This window comes from Loxodonta africana, chromosome 2, assembly GCF_030014295.1.
Source record: "Loxodonta africana isolate mLoxAfr1 chromosome 2, mLoxAfr1.hap2, whole genome shotgun sequence".
In the NCBI taxonomy this organism is placed as follows: domain Eukaryota; kingdom Metazoa; phylum Chordata; class Mammalia; order Proboscidea; family Elephantidae; genus Loxodonta; species Loxodonta africana.
In genome coordinates, this window is record NC_087343.1 from 81,016,284 (window position 1) to 81,034,443 (window position 18,160).

At 40.3% G+C, this 18,160-nt stretch overlaps 1 protein-coding gene across 6 annotated transcripts in view; it reads left to right on the forward strand.

Annotated features, from left to right (window-relative positions):
* Window positions 1-18,160, forward strand: part of IQGAP2 (IQ motif containing GTPase activating protein 2) — a 328,352-nt gene that overhangs the window by 194,472 nt on the left and 115,720 nt on the right. For all 6 annotated transcript variants that reach the window (XM_064273341.1, XM_023545568.2, XM_023545570.2 and 3 more), the window contains 4 exons: window positions 9,494-9,561; window positions 9,883-9,996; window positions 11,973-12,151; window positions 14,804-14,891. In XM_064273341.1, the coding sequence (XP_064129411.1) occupies window positions 9,494-9,561; window positions 9,883-9,996; window positions 11,973-12,151; window positions 14,804-14,891 (449 nt within the window). The remainder of the gene's footprint in view (window positions 1-9,493; window positions 9,562-9,882; window positions 9,997-11,972; window positions 12,152-14,803; window positions 14,892-18,160) is intronic.

Here is an 18,160-nt window from a genome sequence, read left to right on the forward strand (position 1 = left end):
AAAAGAGGAAGACCCTCAACGAGGTGGATTGACACAGTGGCTGCAACAGTGAGCTCAAGCATAGCAATGATTGTAAGGATGGCTCAGGACCGGGCAGTGTTTCATTTTGTTGTGCATAGGGTTGCTATGAGTTGGAACCGACTTGATGGCACCTAACAACAACAAAAGAAGCCTGTCTCAGAATTCGTTTAGTTTTTCCCTGAAAATTAAGTATAGATCACTGGATTTTGACATGATATTATTATTGCCATAGGTGATCAAGGTGAAAAACTAATTTGGCTTAGTAGATAAAGCCATTTCAAACATGGAGTCAATGAGGGGAAATAGTAAAAGATTCTCAGTGTAAGAAAGAGTAGAGAAACCACAGTAGAAGGTTTTCAGTTAAGTGTTTGATACAAAACACACATGTATTTGACAAAGTTAATAGAAACAATAAAAACAAAGGTTAATACTCACTGAGCTTTTAACTACAGTCAGTACCCGGATTACGAACAAGTTCTGTTCCTAAATCTGTCTTTAAGTCAAATTTGTACGTAAGTCAGAACAATCAGGTTCGTTTGTATCTAACATCAGTCAAATGTTTTGCCTTAGTGTATAGTATACAGTGTACTTTTCTATGCATAAAAAATACTAAAAAAAACACTTCCAGATACACTAGAACATCTTTACCATAATACAGTAATAATAATGTGTTGATACACATCACAAAGCAGTGCCCATTTGTTATTATGACTGCTGTTTGAACCTCAAATTTTTAATATCGTAGGCTTTAAGGGGGTTGGTTCTTAACTACAGGTTGTACAGAAGTCAGACGTTTGTAACCTGGGGATTGCCTACATATGCCTGGCACAGTTCAAAGTACTCTACAGGTATTATCTCATTTAATCCTTACAACATACCTAAGCAGTATTTACTATTATTACTCCCACTTTATAACCAGGGCAGTTGAAGCACAGAGAGACTGTTCAAGGTTACACAGCTAGTAAATGGCAGAACTGAGATTTAAAAAACAGGCTCTTTGATGCTAGAAACTGTGCTATTAACAATTCAACCAGCCATGGACCTCAAAAAGGAGTCGAGAATTTCCCTACTGCTAGTTGCCGTGAGTCGGAATCGACTCGACAGCACTGGGTACTGGGGGAGTTGCCATGAGTCAGAATCAGCTCGAAGGCAACTAAGAACAGTGACAAGGAAAATTAAGTGGGGAGGCAGTGGTGATTCGGTGGCAGACTTCTCACCTTCCATTCAGGAGACCCAAGTCGATTTATGGCTAGCGTGCTGCAGGCACAGCCACTGGCTGGCTGTCAGTGGAGCCTTGTATGTCGCTATGATGCTGAACAGGTTTCAGCAGAGCTCCCAGACTAAGAAAAACTAGGAAGAAAGGCCTGGTGATCTGTTTAAAAAATCAGCCACTGAAAACCCTTTGGGTCACAATGGTCTGCTCTGCAACTGATCATGAGGATGGCGCAGGACTGGGCAGCGTTTTCTTCAGTTGTTTTGTTTGTTCCGTTGTATGTGGGGTCACCATGAGTTGGGGGCCAACTCAACAACAACTAACAACAATAAAAAACCTCAAACTGTTTGCCATCGTATCGATTCCAACTCATAGCGACCGTATAGGACAGCGAGTGCCCGATAAAGTTTCCAGGGAGTGATTGGTGAATTCAAACTGCCAACCTTTTGGTTAACAGTCGAGCTCTTAGCCACTGTGCCACCAGGGCTGCAGGAAACGACGGGAAAATTAAAAGAGCAGTGGCATCAGACTTGAACTTCAGCACAGGCCTCTGTTACATTTTAAAAAATGTTACATTTAGGTTGTCTAAAATGAATAATCGTGGAACTTTAGAACTGGAAGGACCTTGGGAAGTTATTTTAGTCCAAATTGTTCGTTTCACAGATGAGGGGACTGAAAGGTCGGGCTGTATGACTCGCTCAAAATCACGCATGAAGATTGCCAGCTTTGGGCCCGAATCAGGCCTCCAGTTCCAGTCCAGTGGTCTTTCTGGTCTGCCACGAGGCTTTGATTTATAAACACTCATCCCGCTGCTATGGCATGAAACCAGCTGCATGTGATGTGGTCCAGAAAAGCTGAAAAAAAATTCAGCTCCTGCCTTTTAAGCTTGCATTTCATTACTGTCTCATCTTTTAATGTATATACTGAAATTAGTGGAAAAATCCGTAAGAGTATATATATATATTTTTTTAACTTTATGACTTATAACTATAAGTAGTATTACTTTTACAAATAGGATCACATGGGCCAGCAGGGCCCTAGCTCCCTCAGGGCAAGCTTGCCTCAGCCATACAAGGGCGCTATACCTTTTCTTACTTCACACAAAGTGCTTTCTTGTTTGTGGGAAGCAATGTTAACATTAATTCCACAGCTTCCTTGGGAATGCTCTTAGCCCTCTGTGTTGGCTCTTAGGCACTAAAAAGTGCTCAATAAATCCAGTCGTGAAGAGCTACAGGGAATTGGCATTTTTTCTATTGGGCTTTTTTTTTTTTTTTTTTTTTTTTTTTAAAGATGAAGACTCTGGACTTGCCTACGTGCTTCAGGTAATGAATGGCCTCATTTGAATTTAAATGCTTCAGAAGGAGCGGGTTGCTATTGCTAATTCTTTTTGGTGTGTGAATACTGGATAAATATGGTTTCCTAGTAAACACTTGGAGTCCCTGGGTGGTGCAAAGGGTTAAGGCACTTGGCTGCTAGCCAAAAGGCTGGAAGTTTGAGTACATCCAGAGGTTCCTGGGAAGAAAGACCTGCTGAGCTACTTCTGAAAAATTAGCCATTGAAACCCCTATGGAGCACGGTTCTACCCTGACACACATGGGATCACTGTGAGTTCGAGTCGACTTGGTGGCACTGGTACTGATAGTAAACATTTGCCCTCTTTGAGTAATCTGTTTACAAGCACCACCCACATAGAGATTGAGTATAAAACTCTTAATACTTTGGGCTGAGTGCAGGGGCCCATGGTCTCAGGGGACATCTAGCTCAAATGTCATAAAATACTTTATAATATTCTACATTCTACTTTGATGAGTAGCATCTGGAATTTTAAAAGCTTGTGATCGACCATCTAAAATAATCCATCGGTTCCACCCCATCTGGAGCAAGACAGAATGAAGAAAAACAAAGACCCAAGGGAAAGCTTAGTCTGAAGGACTAATGGACCGCAACTACCACACCCTCCACCAGACTGAGCCCAGCACAACTAGATGGTGCCCAGCTATCATCACCAGCTGCTCTGACAAGAATCACAATAGAGGGTCCTGGACAGAGCTAGAGAAAAATGTAGAACAAAATTCTAATTCACAAAAAAAGACCACATTTTGATGGAGAAACAAATCACCAACTTCATATGGAAGGGAAAGAAGCCTCGGATAAGCAAAGCATTACTGAAAAAGAAGAAGAAAGGGGGAGGCCTCACTCTACCTGATTTCAGAACCTATTATACAGCCACAGTAGTCAAAACAGCCTGGTACTGGTACAACAACAGGCACATAGACCAATGGAACAGAATTGAGAACCCAGATACAAATCCATCCACATATGAGCAGCTGATATTTGACAAAGGCCCAGTGTCAGTTAATTGGGGAAAAGAGAGTCTTTTTAACAAATGGTGCTGGCATAACTGGATATCCATTTGCAAAAAAATGAAACAGGACCCATACCTCACACCATGCACAAAAACTTTACTCCAAGTGGATCAAAGACCTAAACATAAAGACTAAAACGATAAAGATCATGGAAGAAAAAATAGGGACAACCTTAGGAGCCCTAATACAAGGCATAAACAGAATACAAAACATTACCAAAAATGACGAAGAGAAACCAGATAACTGGGAGCTTCTAAAAATCAAACACCTATGCTCATCTAAAGACTTCACCAAAAGAGTAAAAAGACCACCTACAGACTGGGAAAGAATTTTCAGCTACGACATCTCCGACCAGCCCCTGATCTTTAAAATCTATATGATTCTGTCAAAACTCAACCACAAAAAGACAAACAACCCAATCAAGAAGTGGTCAAAGGATATGAACACACATTTCACTAAAGAAGATATTCAGGCAGCTAGCAGATAGGTGAGAAAATGCTCTCGATCATTAGCCATTAGAGAAATGCAAATTAAAACTACGGTGAGCTTCCATCTCACTCCAACAAAAAAAAAGAAAACAAGGCTGGCATTAATCCAAAAAACACAAAATAATAAATGTTGGCGAGGCTGCGGAGAGATTGGAACTCTTATACACTGCTGGTGGGAATGTAAAATGGTACAACCACTTTGGAAATCTATCTGGCCTTATCTTAAACAGTTAGAAATAGAACTACCATACAACCCAGAAATCCCACTCCTCGGAATATACCCTAGAGAAATAAGAGCCTTCACACAAACAGATATGTGCACACCCATGTTTATTGCAGCTCTGTTTACAGTAGCAAAAAGCTGGAAGCAACCAAGGTGTCCATCAACGGATGAATGGGTAAATAAATTGTGGTATATTCACACAATGGAATACTACGCATCGATAAAGAACAGTGACGAATCTCTGAAACATTTCATAACATGGAGGAACCTGGAAGGCATTATGCTGAGCGAAATTAGTCAGAGACAAAAGGACAAATATTGTATAAGACCACTATTATAAGATCTTGAGAAATAGTATAAACTGAGAAGAACACATACTTCTGTGGTTACGAGGTGGGGAGGGAGGGAGGGTGGGAGAGGGTTTTTTTACTGATTAGTTAGTCGATAAGAACTGCTTTAGGTGAAGGGAAGGAAAATACTCAATACATGGAAGGTCAGCTCAGCTGGACTGGACCAAAAGCGAAGAAGTTTCCGGGATAAAATGAATGCTTCAAAGGTCAGTGGAGCAAGGGCGGGGGTTTGGGGACCATGGTTTAAGGGGACTTCTAAGTCAATTGGCATAATAAACTCTATTATGAAAACATTCTGCATCCCACTTTGAAATGTGGCGTCTGGGGTCTTAAATGCTAACAAGCGGCCATCTAAGATGCATCAATTGGTCTCAACCCACCTGGATCAAAGGAGAATGAAGAACACCAAGGTCACACGACAACTAAGAGCCCAAGAGACAGAAAGGGCCACATGAACCGGAGACTTACATCATCCTGAGACCAGAAGAACTAGTTGGTGCCTGGCTACAACCGATGACTGCCCTGACAGGGAGCACAACAGAGAACCCCTGAGGGAGCAGGAGATCAGTGGGATGCAGACCCCAAATTCTCACAAAAAGACCAGACTTAATGGTCTGACTGAGACTAGAGGAATCCCGGCAGTCATGGTCCCCAAACCTTCTGTTGGCCCAGGACAGGAACCTTTCCCGAAGACAACTTATCAGACATGAAAGGGACTGGATAGTGGGTAGGAGAGAGATGCTGATGAAGAGTGAGCTGTTTGTATCAGGTGGACACTTGAGACTGTGTTGGCATCTCCTGTCTGGAGGGGGGATGGGAGGATAGAGAGAGTTGGAAGCAGGCAAAATTGTCACGAAAGGAGAGACTGGAAGGGCTGACTCATTAGGGGGAGAGCAAGTGGGAGTACGGAGTAAGGTGTATATAAACATATGTGACAGTTTGACTTGATTTGTAGAAGTTCACTTGAAGCTCAATAAAAGTTAATTAAAAAAAAAAAAAAACCACAGTTACTGGTCTGACAGACTGGAGAAACCCTGAGAGTATGGCCCCCAGACACCCTTTTAGCTCAGTAATGAAGTCACTCCTGAGGCTCACCCTTCAGCCAAAGATTAGGCAGGCCCATAAAACAAAAGGAGACTAAATGGGCATACCAGCCCAGGGGTTAGGACAAGGAGACAGGAGGAGACAGCAAAGCTGGTAATGAGGAACCCAAGGTCAAGAAGGGAAAAATACTGACACATCGTGAGGCTTGCAGCCAGTATCACAAAACATATGTGTATTAATTTTTTAATGAGAAACTAGTTTGCTCTGTAAGCTTTCATCTAAAGCACAGTAATAAAAAAATATATAAATTTAAAAACAATCATTATACACCCAAAAAACAGATTACTGTGGAGTCATTAAAAACAATAATGTAAATCCAAACAAAACAAAAAACAACTCTCGTACTTTAAGAAGTGATCTTTTTAAAGTTAATAGTTTAAACTTCGACATCAGGGGCCATAAATACTGAAAATTGAAGCCAAATAGAAAATATACACTAAAAAGTAAAAATTTTTTTGGTAAGCAATTGAGAGTCTTCCCTGATCCATATCAGCCTAAATAAACCTCTAATTTAAAATTAATTTGAAAGTGGACTAGACTGAAGGTCAACTGGCATCCCAATTTGAAAAGGTAACTTCTCAGCACCACCTTGTGGTAATTTTTAGTTAAGCCAGGATATTTGCTATTGTGATATTTATATTCACATTACAGCCCTGTGGTGGCACAGTGGTTAAGTGCTACGGCTGCTAAACAAGAGGTCAGTAGTTCAAATCCGCCAGCCACTCCTTGGAAAATGTATGGGGCAGTTCTCCTGTGTCCTACAGGGTTACCATGAGTCGCCACCCTTCTCTTTTTGAATTATGAATACATAATTAAAAAAAAAAATTTTTTTTTTTTAATGCCTGTTTCACATTGAAGAATTTTAGAGTCTAATATGCTTTTCCCTGTAGGTAAGATGTGAATCTCATATAGGAATTTAGGGCTAAAAATAAAATTACTATATGGTAAAAAAAAAAAAAATCCCACCATTTGTTCTCTGTCCTTTGGCTGCGGTTTTGAGGGAAAAGGAGAAAAAACAGAGAAAGATAAAGTCTTCCCCCCCCAAATAAAAAAATCTTTAAAATTTGTAAATTCATTAAGAGGCATCTCCAGGAAGAAATACAAAATGATTGATACATGTATGAAAGATATTTACTCTCACAACTAACAAAAGGACATGTGGATTTAAATAACATTGTTTGGCTCTCAGATTGGCAAAATTTTAATTGGTGATAGCATGCATTGATGGCAGAGTGAGGCTATGTCCATCGGGTTGTCATCTTAGGTTCAAGTAGGTGTACAGATTCCCATGACTGCCAGAAGCCACATCTAGCATCAGAAGAATTGAGTTATCTAGGAACCTCAGCAGGCCAGCATCAGGCATTTGATCTTTAATGGGGGTCTTCATGACACTCCACGTGGTAACCCACGCAGCCATCTAGGAGCTGTTGCTCTTTGGTACCCTAGGTGAGAGCTTGGGCGGGAGGAATAGGTCTCACATCGGCGGATGTAGGAGCCTCCCTGGTTTAGAAGCCTCATGTCCCCAGAAACCATTATCAGTTGTTGCAGCATAGCTTTCAGGTCCCTGAAAGGAATATGCTGCTTATAAGTATCACTGAACTTGGGAAAGCCCTAAGATATGGTGTGTAAGATATAGGTATTTGTAATTTTTTTCCAGTTATGATGCAATGTGTCGCTCAGGTTTTCTCTTTAAGCAATGTTGCTTGGTAATACAGTTGACAGTATACCTTGATCAGGTTCCTAAGGGAACTGAGCTAGAAGTTAACTAAAGGTCAGATTCCTGCAGAGGAGAAAAGAGTTTTGTTAAACCTTTACTCACAAAGAGTATATGAGTATAGTCTCTTTTTAAGAATACAATTTGACAATATAGACTGAAAGCATTTGTCTGTGAATATCCTTACAATCTGGTGATTTCATTTTTAGGGATGTGTTTGTGCCTCTATGTAAGTAGGCTCCCTGCGGCGTAATTTGCAAAGGTGAATAATCAGTGACAATCTAATTGTTCAGCAGCTGGTTCAGTAAGTTATAGTACATTTGTGTTATAGAGTACTAGTAAGTTTATAGAACAGATATATCCAGAAGTAAGATTGAAAGGATTTATATCAAAATACTTAGTGTTTATCTCTGGATGATTTTCTAGGTAATTTTTTAAATCACTTTGGGCTTTTTTTGTGTGTGTGTGTGATTCTTTGATTTTTAGGTTTGATCATATATTACTTTTCTAATTGTATTTTACAGAAATGATCAAAGGAAGTCAATGCGTGCTACTTTCATTGACTAATTACACATTTTAAGAGTTTGTCTTAACACCATTTGAGAAGGCTGGGTCTTGACCGTCTTTAATGTGTCTTAATGAAATTTTATTTATTTTATCAAATACTCAGATTATGTCACCTCAGCATCTGAAGTGAAAGATTTCATACCATTAAAATCATTCTCAGTTCATTTTCCTAGAACCAATTGCTGTCGAGTTAGTTCTGAGTCAGGGTGACTCCAAGTGTGTCAGAGTAGAACTGGGCTACGTAGCTTCTCAGTGGCTGAGTTTTTAGAAGTAGACCGCCAGGCGTTTCTTTCAGTGCACCTCTGGGTGGGCTCAAACCTCCAGCTTTTAGGTTAGCAGCCAAGTACTTAACCATTTGCACTACCCAGAGAGTCCGTCACATACATACTTTTGAGTAATTTTTAATTTCTAACTAAAATCTCATAAATCCTAAATCTCAATACAAAATTGATGATAAAGTGAATACAGAATTTTTTTTAATTGGTTTCTATAATTAATCTTGGGGACTGAACTGGGGAGGTGAGAAATAAATATGGGATAGAAACTATGGCTTAGTAATTCAGTGGGAAAAGACACTTAACCATATATTTCACCATGAGTCGAAATCAACTTGATGCCGTGGGCTTGGTTTTTTTGTTTGTTTTGGTAGAATTTATTTGCCAGCCCTCATTTTGTCAGGTTACCCACACACACACAAAAAAAAACCCCACTGCCATCGAGTCGATTCTGACTCATAGCGACCCTATAGGACAGAGTAGAACTGCCCGATAGGGTTTCCAAGGAGCGCCTGGTGGATTTGAACTGCCAACCTCTTGGTTAGCAGCTGTAGCACTTAACCACTATGCCACCAGGGTTTCCTTTGTCAGGTTACGGGTAGGTAATGCCTGCCATCATTACTGCCTAAGGGATTTTTTTTTGATCATGCAATTAACTCCATTTTCCACTGAGCAATATGCCCATGGCATGGTTTGTCCTTAACATCACCCATCTACCAGCAATAGTCTTGCCACTCTGTTATTTCAAAAAATGTAAAACAAATGTTCTCCCAAGGGGTATGTACTATTTAGAGGAATATTGAAAAGTAAAATGTAATTCTAGCTGTACCTTCAACAAAATCAGAATCATATAAGGAATAGCCAAAGAAATAATTATTCTGTTTAGATTACCTGCTGTTTTGTATTAGCTCTGTTTCTTATTGTCCTTACAAATGGATGATGGACAGCTGGTTGACTCTATGGAAGGACTGTGTACTACAGAAGACCAATCTCTTGATCTTAGACAGGAGTTCTAGTCCTGGCTCCACAGGTACTGTGTCACCTTGGAACTCAGTTTCCTCATCTATGAAATGAATGGCTTAGATAAGATGATCTCTTAGGTCCTCCTCAGCTTAAAAAAAAAAAAATTATGTAGATAGAGTTTCTGATAAATTTTGTGTTTTGTCTTTCAGTTTATATCTGTTCAAACTAGGATTGGCACCCCAGATCCAAGATTTGTTGGGCAAAGTAGACTTCACAGGTACTACTTTATTATATTTGTAATTTTTTACAATCTCATTAAGAAAATTTACCAGTTATTTTTGTTTCACTTTGATATTATTGATCCTCTTTCTTCCTCTATATTGGCAACAGAAGAAAACTTATTTATCTTACTTGTACTTGGCTGGGTTCCCTTTTCCCCACATTTGTGAAACGAGAAACTACAGTTGGTTTCTTCTTAAGGCCCTTGTTTAGAAATGGCCTTACTATCCAATGAAGACATTTCTTGATATGAATATACTCATTCCTGCCTCTACCTTTGTCTGTGACTTTCTTTAATTTTTGTATTGTTCTTTTTCAGAGGAGGAAATCAGTAATATGAGAAAAGAACTTGAGAAATATGGAATACAGATGCCATCTTTCAGCAAAATAGGTGGTATTCTGGCCAATGAACTGTCTGTGGATGAAGCTGCTTGTAAGTCCGTTTAAAATCCAAACTTGCCATTAACTTGAGACTTACCTGTATTTTAATTTTTGATTTTGATTACATGAATTAGGACAGTTAGGAGATATTTTAAGCACCCTGAAAGCATTTCTTCTATGCATTTTAGTTAATTTGAAGATGTCTGAACATACCAAGTAATTACTTTTGGACTTTAGATACCCACTTGTACAATGTGATTTAAGGCGTTCCAGGAATATAGCTCCATTCTCCAAAATATTTCTTTACATTCTGTGTCCTTAAATTTTAGTGGACTCACATGAACAGGTATATGCACACCCATGTCCATTGCCGCAATGTTTACAGGAACAAAAAGATGGAAACAACCAAGGTGCCCATCAACAGATGAATGGATAAACAAATTATGGTATATTCACATAATGGAATACTTTGCAATGATGAAGAACAAGAGTGAATCCCTGAAACATCTTATAACATGGAGAAATCTGGAAGGCATTATGCTGAGTGAAATTAGTCAGTTGCAAAAGGACAAATATTGTATGAGACCACTATTATAAAAACTCAAGAAAAGGTTTAAAGACAGAAGGAAACACTCTTGATGGTTATGAGGATGGGGAGGGAGGGAGAAGGGTATTCACTAACTAGATAGTAGGCAAGAATTATTTTAGGTGAAGGGAAGGACAACACACAGTACAGGGGAACTCAGCACAACTGGACTAAACCAAAAGCTAAGAAGCTTCCTGAATACAGCCAAAACACTTCGAGAGACAAAGTAGCAAGGGCAGGGGTCTGGAGACATGATTTCAGGGGACATCTAGGGTAATTGGCACAACAAAGTGTATTAAGAAAACATTTTGCATCCCACTTTGGTGAGTAGTGTCTGGGGTCTTAAAAACTAGCAAGCGGCCATCTAAGATGCATCAATTGATCTCAGACCACCCGGAGCAAAGGAGAGTGAAGAACACAAAGACACAAGGAAATTATGAGCCTAAGAGAAAGAAAGGGTCACATAAACCAGAGACTCTATCAGCATGAGACCAGAAGAGCTAGATGGTGCCTGGCTACTACCATTGACTGCCCTGACAGGGAACACAACAGAGAATCCCTGATGAAGCAGGAAAACAGTGGGATGGAGACCTCAAATTCTAGTAAAGAGACCAGATTTAATGGTCTGACTGAGACTGGAGGACCCCAGAGGCCATGGTCCCAGGACTTTCTGTTAGCCTAAAACCTAAAACCGTTCCCGAAGCCAACTCTTGAGACAAAGATTGGACTGAACTATAAAACATAAAATGATACTGGTGAGGAGTGTGCTTCTTAGCTCAAGTAGACACACGAGACTATGTGGGCAGCTCCCATCTGGAGGCGAGATGAGAAGGCAGGGGGACAGCAGCAGGCTGAATGGACATGGGAAGTACAGGGTAGAGAGAAGGGGAGTGTGCTGTCACATTGTAGGGAGAGCAGCTAGGGTCATATAACAATGTGCGTGTAAGTTTTTGTATGAGAAACTGACTTGAATTGTAAACTTTCACTTAAAGCACAATTAAGAAAAAATTTTAGTGGACTCAATAAAATATTTTAAAAAATGTTAGTGGTAGTATGCATTACTTGGGATCTTTTAGCATTGGAGACTGAATTACAGGTATCTCTTGGCAGGAACTGGCTCTGTCCATGTCACCCTGACAAGGGAGCAGGGACTTACCTTCACACTCCAGTGGTTGGCATAGTGCTTGATTCATTTTAGTCTTTTGGTATAGGTTGAATAAATTAATAGGGATTACTTAACAGATGCTGAGAGCAAAAATAGAAGAGGCACATGGCGAGCTTGTTCAGAGAGGGACTCCATGATTTGTCTGAGGTCTCTTTTTTGGCGTGCTTACTGGGAGCCAAGGAAGAACGTGAACCTGCTTGAGTTTACACAGAGTCGATGCAACTGTCAGTATTGCCTTTTGCTGATAAAAGTCTCTTTTTTTCTCTTTACTTTTCAGTGCATGCTGCCGTTATAGCCATTAATGAAGCTGTGGAGAAGGGAATAGCAGAGCAGACCATTGTAACACTAAGAAACCCAAATGCAGTTTTAACTCTAGTGGATGACCACCTTGCTCAAGAGTATCAGAAAGAACTCTGGGAAGCCAAAAAGAGAAAAGAGGAAAATGCAAGACTGAAGGTACATAATATGTTCTGAGGAATAAACATAGTTAGCTATTGCTAGTTTGAAAAGCCTTAATGTTAAAAGTGATGTATTTAAATTAACTGCTTAGAAATGACTCTGTCTCCATAAACATAGGCAGCTGGTTTGGATGAAATGCAAATGTAAAAGAAGAGCATGTTACTATATTAAGGAAGTTAGATTTCCTTTTATGAGGAAAATGATAGGTTGGAAGGATTGAAGGTCCTGCCGTAAACTTACTTCCTACCCAGAGAGTGTAGAGGCAGTAGCTAAAGCTCTTTCCTTATTATGCATCACTAGCTGACTTTGTGTTAGCTGCATTACCTTTGTATTTGTTAATAGAGGTTAAAGGAGCCCTGGTGGTGGAATATTTAAGTGCTTAGCTGCTGACTGAAAGGTTGGTGATTTGAACCCACCTAGCAGCTCCATGGAAGAAAGATCTGGCAATCTGCTTCCATAATGATGATAGCCAAGAAAACCCTGTAGGGCAGTTCTCCTTTATCACACAGGGTCACTGTGAGTCAGCATTGACTCAATGGCACCCAACAACACCAACAATAGAGGTTAATAATTCACTGTGATGAAGTATAGAGAGGGTGGTTTTTCAATCTATTCTTCATGTTTTCCCAATAGTTAACCTTTTATATATTTGAGGAAGACGTATTCCTCCTTGGCAAGGCAGCCTGCCCCTGGGCCTAACTCCATGCTCACTACTTCCCTGTCAAGTCAGTTATTAAAAACCTTGTCTAGGCTCAGACTTCCTCACCAACATTTCTGTCCTTAAGCTCTTACCACATGAGTTCCAACTCCATCACTGAGAGCAGCAACCTCTTTGCCTTATGGTGTTTTCTCAACTGTTGACTTTCACCAGCATCCAGCATGGTTGTTCCCACCCTGCCCCACCTGCCTGGAGATTCTCTGCTTCCCTGGCAGATGCTCTGTGCTGCCATGGTTCTCTTCTACGTCTCTTAGTTCTCTTCTTCCCCCACCTCCCTCTAAATGTGGAGATTCTTCAAGGTCTTAAACATCGAATCATTTCTCTCTCTGTTCTTGCTCAGTCAATCTCATCCACTTGAAGAAATCGGCTGTCAGCTTTATACCAGCCTCTCTTAAATCTACTTACTAATGCTGTCTTAAAGCTACTTACTAATACCAAATATCTTCACATCGATGTCCCGCAGGCCATGAACCACAACATCCCAAGATGGCACACTTCTACCCTGTACTTCTCACATGTGTGCCCCTTCCTGACTTCCCTGGTTGGGAACAACAGCCACATTGTCTCAGAACTTGTTTTATATCCCCTGTGTCTTATCCAGAATCTCTGGGTGGCGCAAATTGTTAAGCACTCAACTACTAGCCAAATGGTTAGCTGCTTAAACCCATTCAGAAGCACCTCGAAAGACAGGCCTGGTGATCAGCTTCCAAAAGGTCACAGCTTTGAAAACTCTACGGAGCAGTTCTACTCTGCACACGTGGAATTGCCATGAGTCGAAATCAACTTGACAGCAACTAACAACGTCTTATCCAGAGTCCCTGGGTATTGTAATGGTTTATGCACCCAGCTGCTAACCAGAAGTTTGGGAGATCAAGTCCCCCTATAGGTGCCTTGGAAGAGAGGCCTGGCAATCTACTTCTGGGAGAATGATTCGTTGAAAAACCTGTGGAGCACAGTTCTACTCTGACACACATGGAGTTGCCAGCAGTCAGGGTGACACAATGGCAACTAGTTTTTTATGTCCTATCCATTGCTACATTCTGTTGGTTTTCTCTTGCCTTGAATCCGATGTCTACTTTCCTGTCTCATGCAGTCCTCAGTATGCCCCTCCTAACCTTACCTCAGGGTTCTTGCAGCACCTTCCACAGCTCACCCTGCTTCCTGTTACTCTCCAGGCCAACCGCTGCCAGTGCTGGATGCTGCAGAATTAATCTTTAAGTATAGCCTGATTGTCACCCCACCAGAAAGCTCAGATTCCCTATTGCCTACTAAATTAAGTACAGTCCTGAGCTTAGCCTTTAAAGGCCTCCATGATACCAAACTAACCTCCCCATCCGTTTGGCTAACCCAGGGCATAGACCCCACACTGCAACCATCGCGCCAAGCTTTCCCACTTCGTGACAAAATTCTGGTCTCTACATCCTGTTCTCCCATCTGCTATTAACAGCACGCTCTTCCTCCAAGCCCCCCTCAGTTGTTGCCTCTTTAAAACTTTCCTTCCAAGTGTGAATCCTTTCTTTAAATATTTATAGTAGTTCTTCTGTAGAATCTATCCTATTCTATATATAGTCGTTATTTGTGTTCTTGGCTGTATTAGGTTGAATCATATAAAATTGTCAGTATTTACCTGTTTCTGATCTACAAAAAAATGGCATTACTAAGTGGTCCAACTTAATGGTCAAACAATAATGTTTTCCATGTTAGACAACAAGTTCTTTTCAGAGAGCCACTGGGTCTGTTGTTCATCTGTGTAACCCTGGCAGAGCATCTCTAACTCCAGTGCCCTGTGTAAAGCGAGCACTCCATAAATGCTTGTATTGATTTCAAATGCAAATGAGTGACAGATTTTTATCACTGTATGCATTTTTGCTTTTGATTATCGAGGTTTGGAAACATTAACTTCAGAAGTCAGCGAAGCCTTTGTTTTGCAGAATAGCTGTATTTCTGAAGAGGAAAGAGATGCATATGAAGAGCTGCTGACACAGGCAGAAATCCAAGGCAATATCAATAAAGTCAACAGTAAGTAATGGGTTGTATGAAGGAAATGGGGACTCCTACAAGACGCAGACCTTCTTTGCTAAAGCCCCAGCACAACTGTAAACTTTTATCCTTGTAAAAGCTGCCTTACATGATGAAAAAAATCAACTAAATGTCAATGTTGCTCTAAACTATGGTGTCTTCTGACAGTTTCCCGTTGAGCTTTATTGGTGACCCTACCCCTAAGTCCATTCAAAGTATCTTGATGCTAGTTGGATTGGACCTTTCTGTTTCATCATGGGGACAGTGCATCTTACATTTTGAACCTGTTCCTTAGTGGTTATCTAGAAAAAGACTATGACCTAAAGGCTATATTGTTCCTTGCCCATGAGAATGTGATGATGTTGCATGGAGTTGTAAATGATATTTTTGACATCTGTTTTTTATTACTTCTCAGTCTGCAGTTTGTAAGAATTATTTGCTTTAGTCCAAGCGAATGAGCTTGTGTAGCTTTTGCCCGAGCGAATAAGACTGTTGACAGGCAAGATGAAATCACATAATGGCAGGTTTGAGTCCTACGTCCCTGAGCCTCTCTGAAGTCATGCAGTTAAATTCTTTTTGGTGCATAGTTCAGTTGTATGACTGTGAAGAACAAAAAACTCAGGTTAATTAAAATAATTACATGTAAGTTTAGATGCATTAGCTTTTTTTTATTAGTCTTCCCTCCCCCTCTCCCATCCCCTTCATACAGCACCTTCACATTTTGGGGTACCTGTTCCTGTTCTTTTATTTCCATTAACTCTTTAACATGTTGGCAATGATGCATGAAGCATAATTTCAAGTTTCTTCTTCTGCTCTGTTTGAAACCTGAGAATTTCATTATGCTAGACCGAAATGAATTACAGAAAGAAAAGAATATTTCCAGCAAGACTTTGTAGGCTCATAAACTTAAAAAAAAAATTATTATTATTTTTAGACCGAAATGAATTACAGAAAGAAATGAATATTTCCAGCAAGACTTTGTAGGCTCATAAACTTAGTGAGAAAATGCTTCCATAGCCTTTTGCCATGCTTTGTTTTTGAAAAAGTCCGTAACCGCTAAAGCAGATTTCTTTTCATGTTAGACAAAATGCTGTATATAAATGTTTTAATACTTTTCTCAATGTCATAATTTCCTGACCACAAATCTAATGCCAAATTGGCTATATTTTTTTTCTTTTTTTCAATTTTTAAGGAAAAGACATGGAGTGATTTGCACTAATGATATAACCAGCTGAAGCTGATGAAGGACATTTCAATGTTTGATGGCTCTAAGGGCAGGATTATCCTGAAGTTTTTGATCTATCCCCATCTGAAAATTTATGGTCCGGTAGAATGGAAAATAGTCTGGAAAAACCCCTTTGAAGCATATTTTAGTTGCTGACATGACAATGAGTTGATTGCCTGCTTTAGAATATGTGAATATAGCGACTTGCACAAGCTTTTCCCCAACCACGCAAGTTATTATACTAGAATATTAAGGCGTCTACATTAGTCGCTGCCATCGAAATGGCGTAAGTGACAGCTTTGGTGGTGATGTCAGCGGCCCTGTTGTCAGAGGCTTCGGCTTTGTTTGAACTGCAATAATTTAAGTTTTGGGTTTGTACAGTCATCCTGTTCATTATCTGATGTATTGTTAAGATCAGGACTGGAAATTTTGTTAAATGCAGAGTGTAAAAGAGTGGACAAGCTTGCCTTATTTTTTAGAAGAAATGGTTTACGAAGAGTGTTTTGAGGGTGTGATTTTCTGCCACTTTTACCACCAAGCTATAGAAACTGATACAAGATTTTTAACAGTGAAGTGAGATCCTATGCAGAGGAACGAGAGACACAGGCGGAAAGCCTTGGATAATTTTACCAGAGCCACAAGCACCACAGCCACCCACTGACCATCCTTTCTGGAATTGTTTAGTTTGCCACATTGATTCTAAGAGTAGAAAATGAGTGTTTGGGTTCTTAGGGTCCTTTTGATTAAGTGTGAGTTTTTTTTCGGGGGGATGGCATAAAGGATTCTGTTAGTCGTAAGTATTTCCTACTATTGAATGATATCTCTTACTAGAAAGGATTATTGAGGGAAGCTCTTTGTGAATGTATTCAGAGAAGATAAATTATCTTCTGTCAGGAAAGGGTTGTAACAATCTTAGCTGCAGTCTGGTCATGTACCAGGCAGACACTAACCCTTGAAAAGCCCTAAAAATCTATGGGCCTGTGTTATTCCTCCTACCCCAAGGCCTTCTTTACAGGGCAACATCCTTTTGGTTCTGTCTGGCTTGCTGTTCCCTGGTGGCAGAGTTCATCATTAATTCTTCAACTTGGTCAGCTATTCCATGTCTGTGCTCCGAAAACTAAACTAAATCTACTGGTTCAAGCACCCCAGTTTAGTTGCTAAAATTCCAGTCCTTTGTAATCTGCTGAACATTACAACTGGTAAAAAGATCGCAGGATTTATGATGTGTCATATAATGGAAGATTCTATTATAAAGACATTTGTGTGGCCAGGGCTTTTTGGGAGAGAGGTGGTTAAATGTATTAGTAGGAGCCCTGGTAGTGCAATGGTCAAGCACTTGGCTGCTAACCAAAAGGTCAGTGGTTCGAACCCACCAGCTGCTCTGCCTGAGAAAAGACCTGACAGTCTGTCCTTTTAAAAAATTCCACCTAGGCAACCCTATGGGGCAGTTCTACACTGTCTTATAGGATAGCTGTGAGTCAGAACGTACTATGATGTGTATTGTAATACAACAAATGTATTAGCACAGATTTATTTAATGATAATGAAGTTCGCTTATAGTATCTTAAAGTGTTTTTAAAAAATATGAAATTATTTTTCTTAAGGCTAATACTTCATAGAATGGAAGAGTTGAGAGAGGATGTCCTGAGAAATAAGTAATATGGACAACATCAAGCAGCAAAGTATCAGTGCCTGCTGTGGGTTTACCATGGTGCTGACGCAGAGGAAGGTCACAGCAGGGCAAGGCTTGTTCCCAGTCTTCACAGAGCTTAGAGTCTGATTGGGGAGGGAAGACTGACCCACAAGAAGCATTAGAGGACAATGGCTGGTGGAACTGCGTGACCCAGTTCTAAATATTGTGGGGATTCAAAAAATCTGAAATCTAGGGACTAGAGCAATCATGAAGGCTTCACGGAAGAAGTGGGACCAGAGCTGATCCTGAAAGGAAGGGTTTCATAGGCAAGTCATGCTAGGTAGGAATGATGTCATAACTCAAGCCCCTTCAAGACTGAGGTGCTTGTAGGGACTTACTCCAGGACTGGAC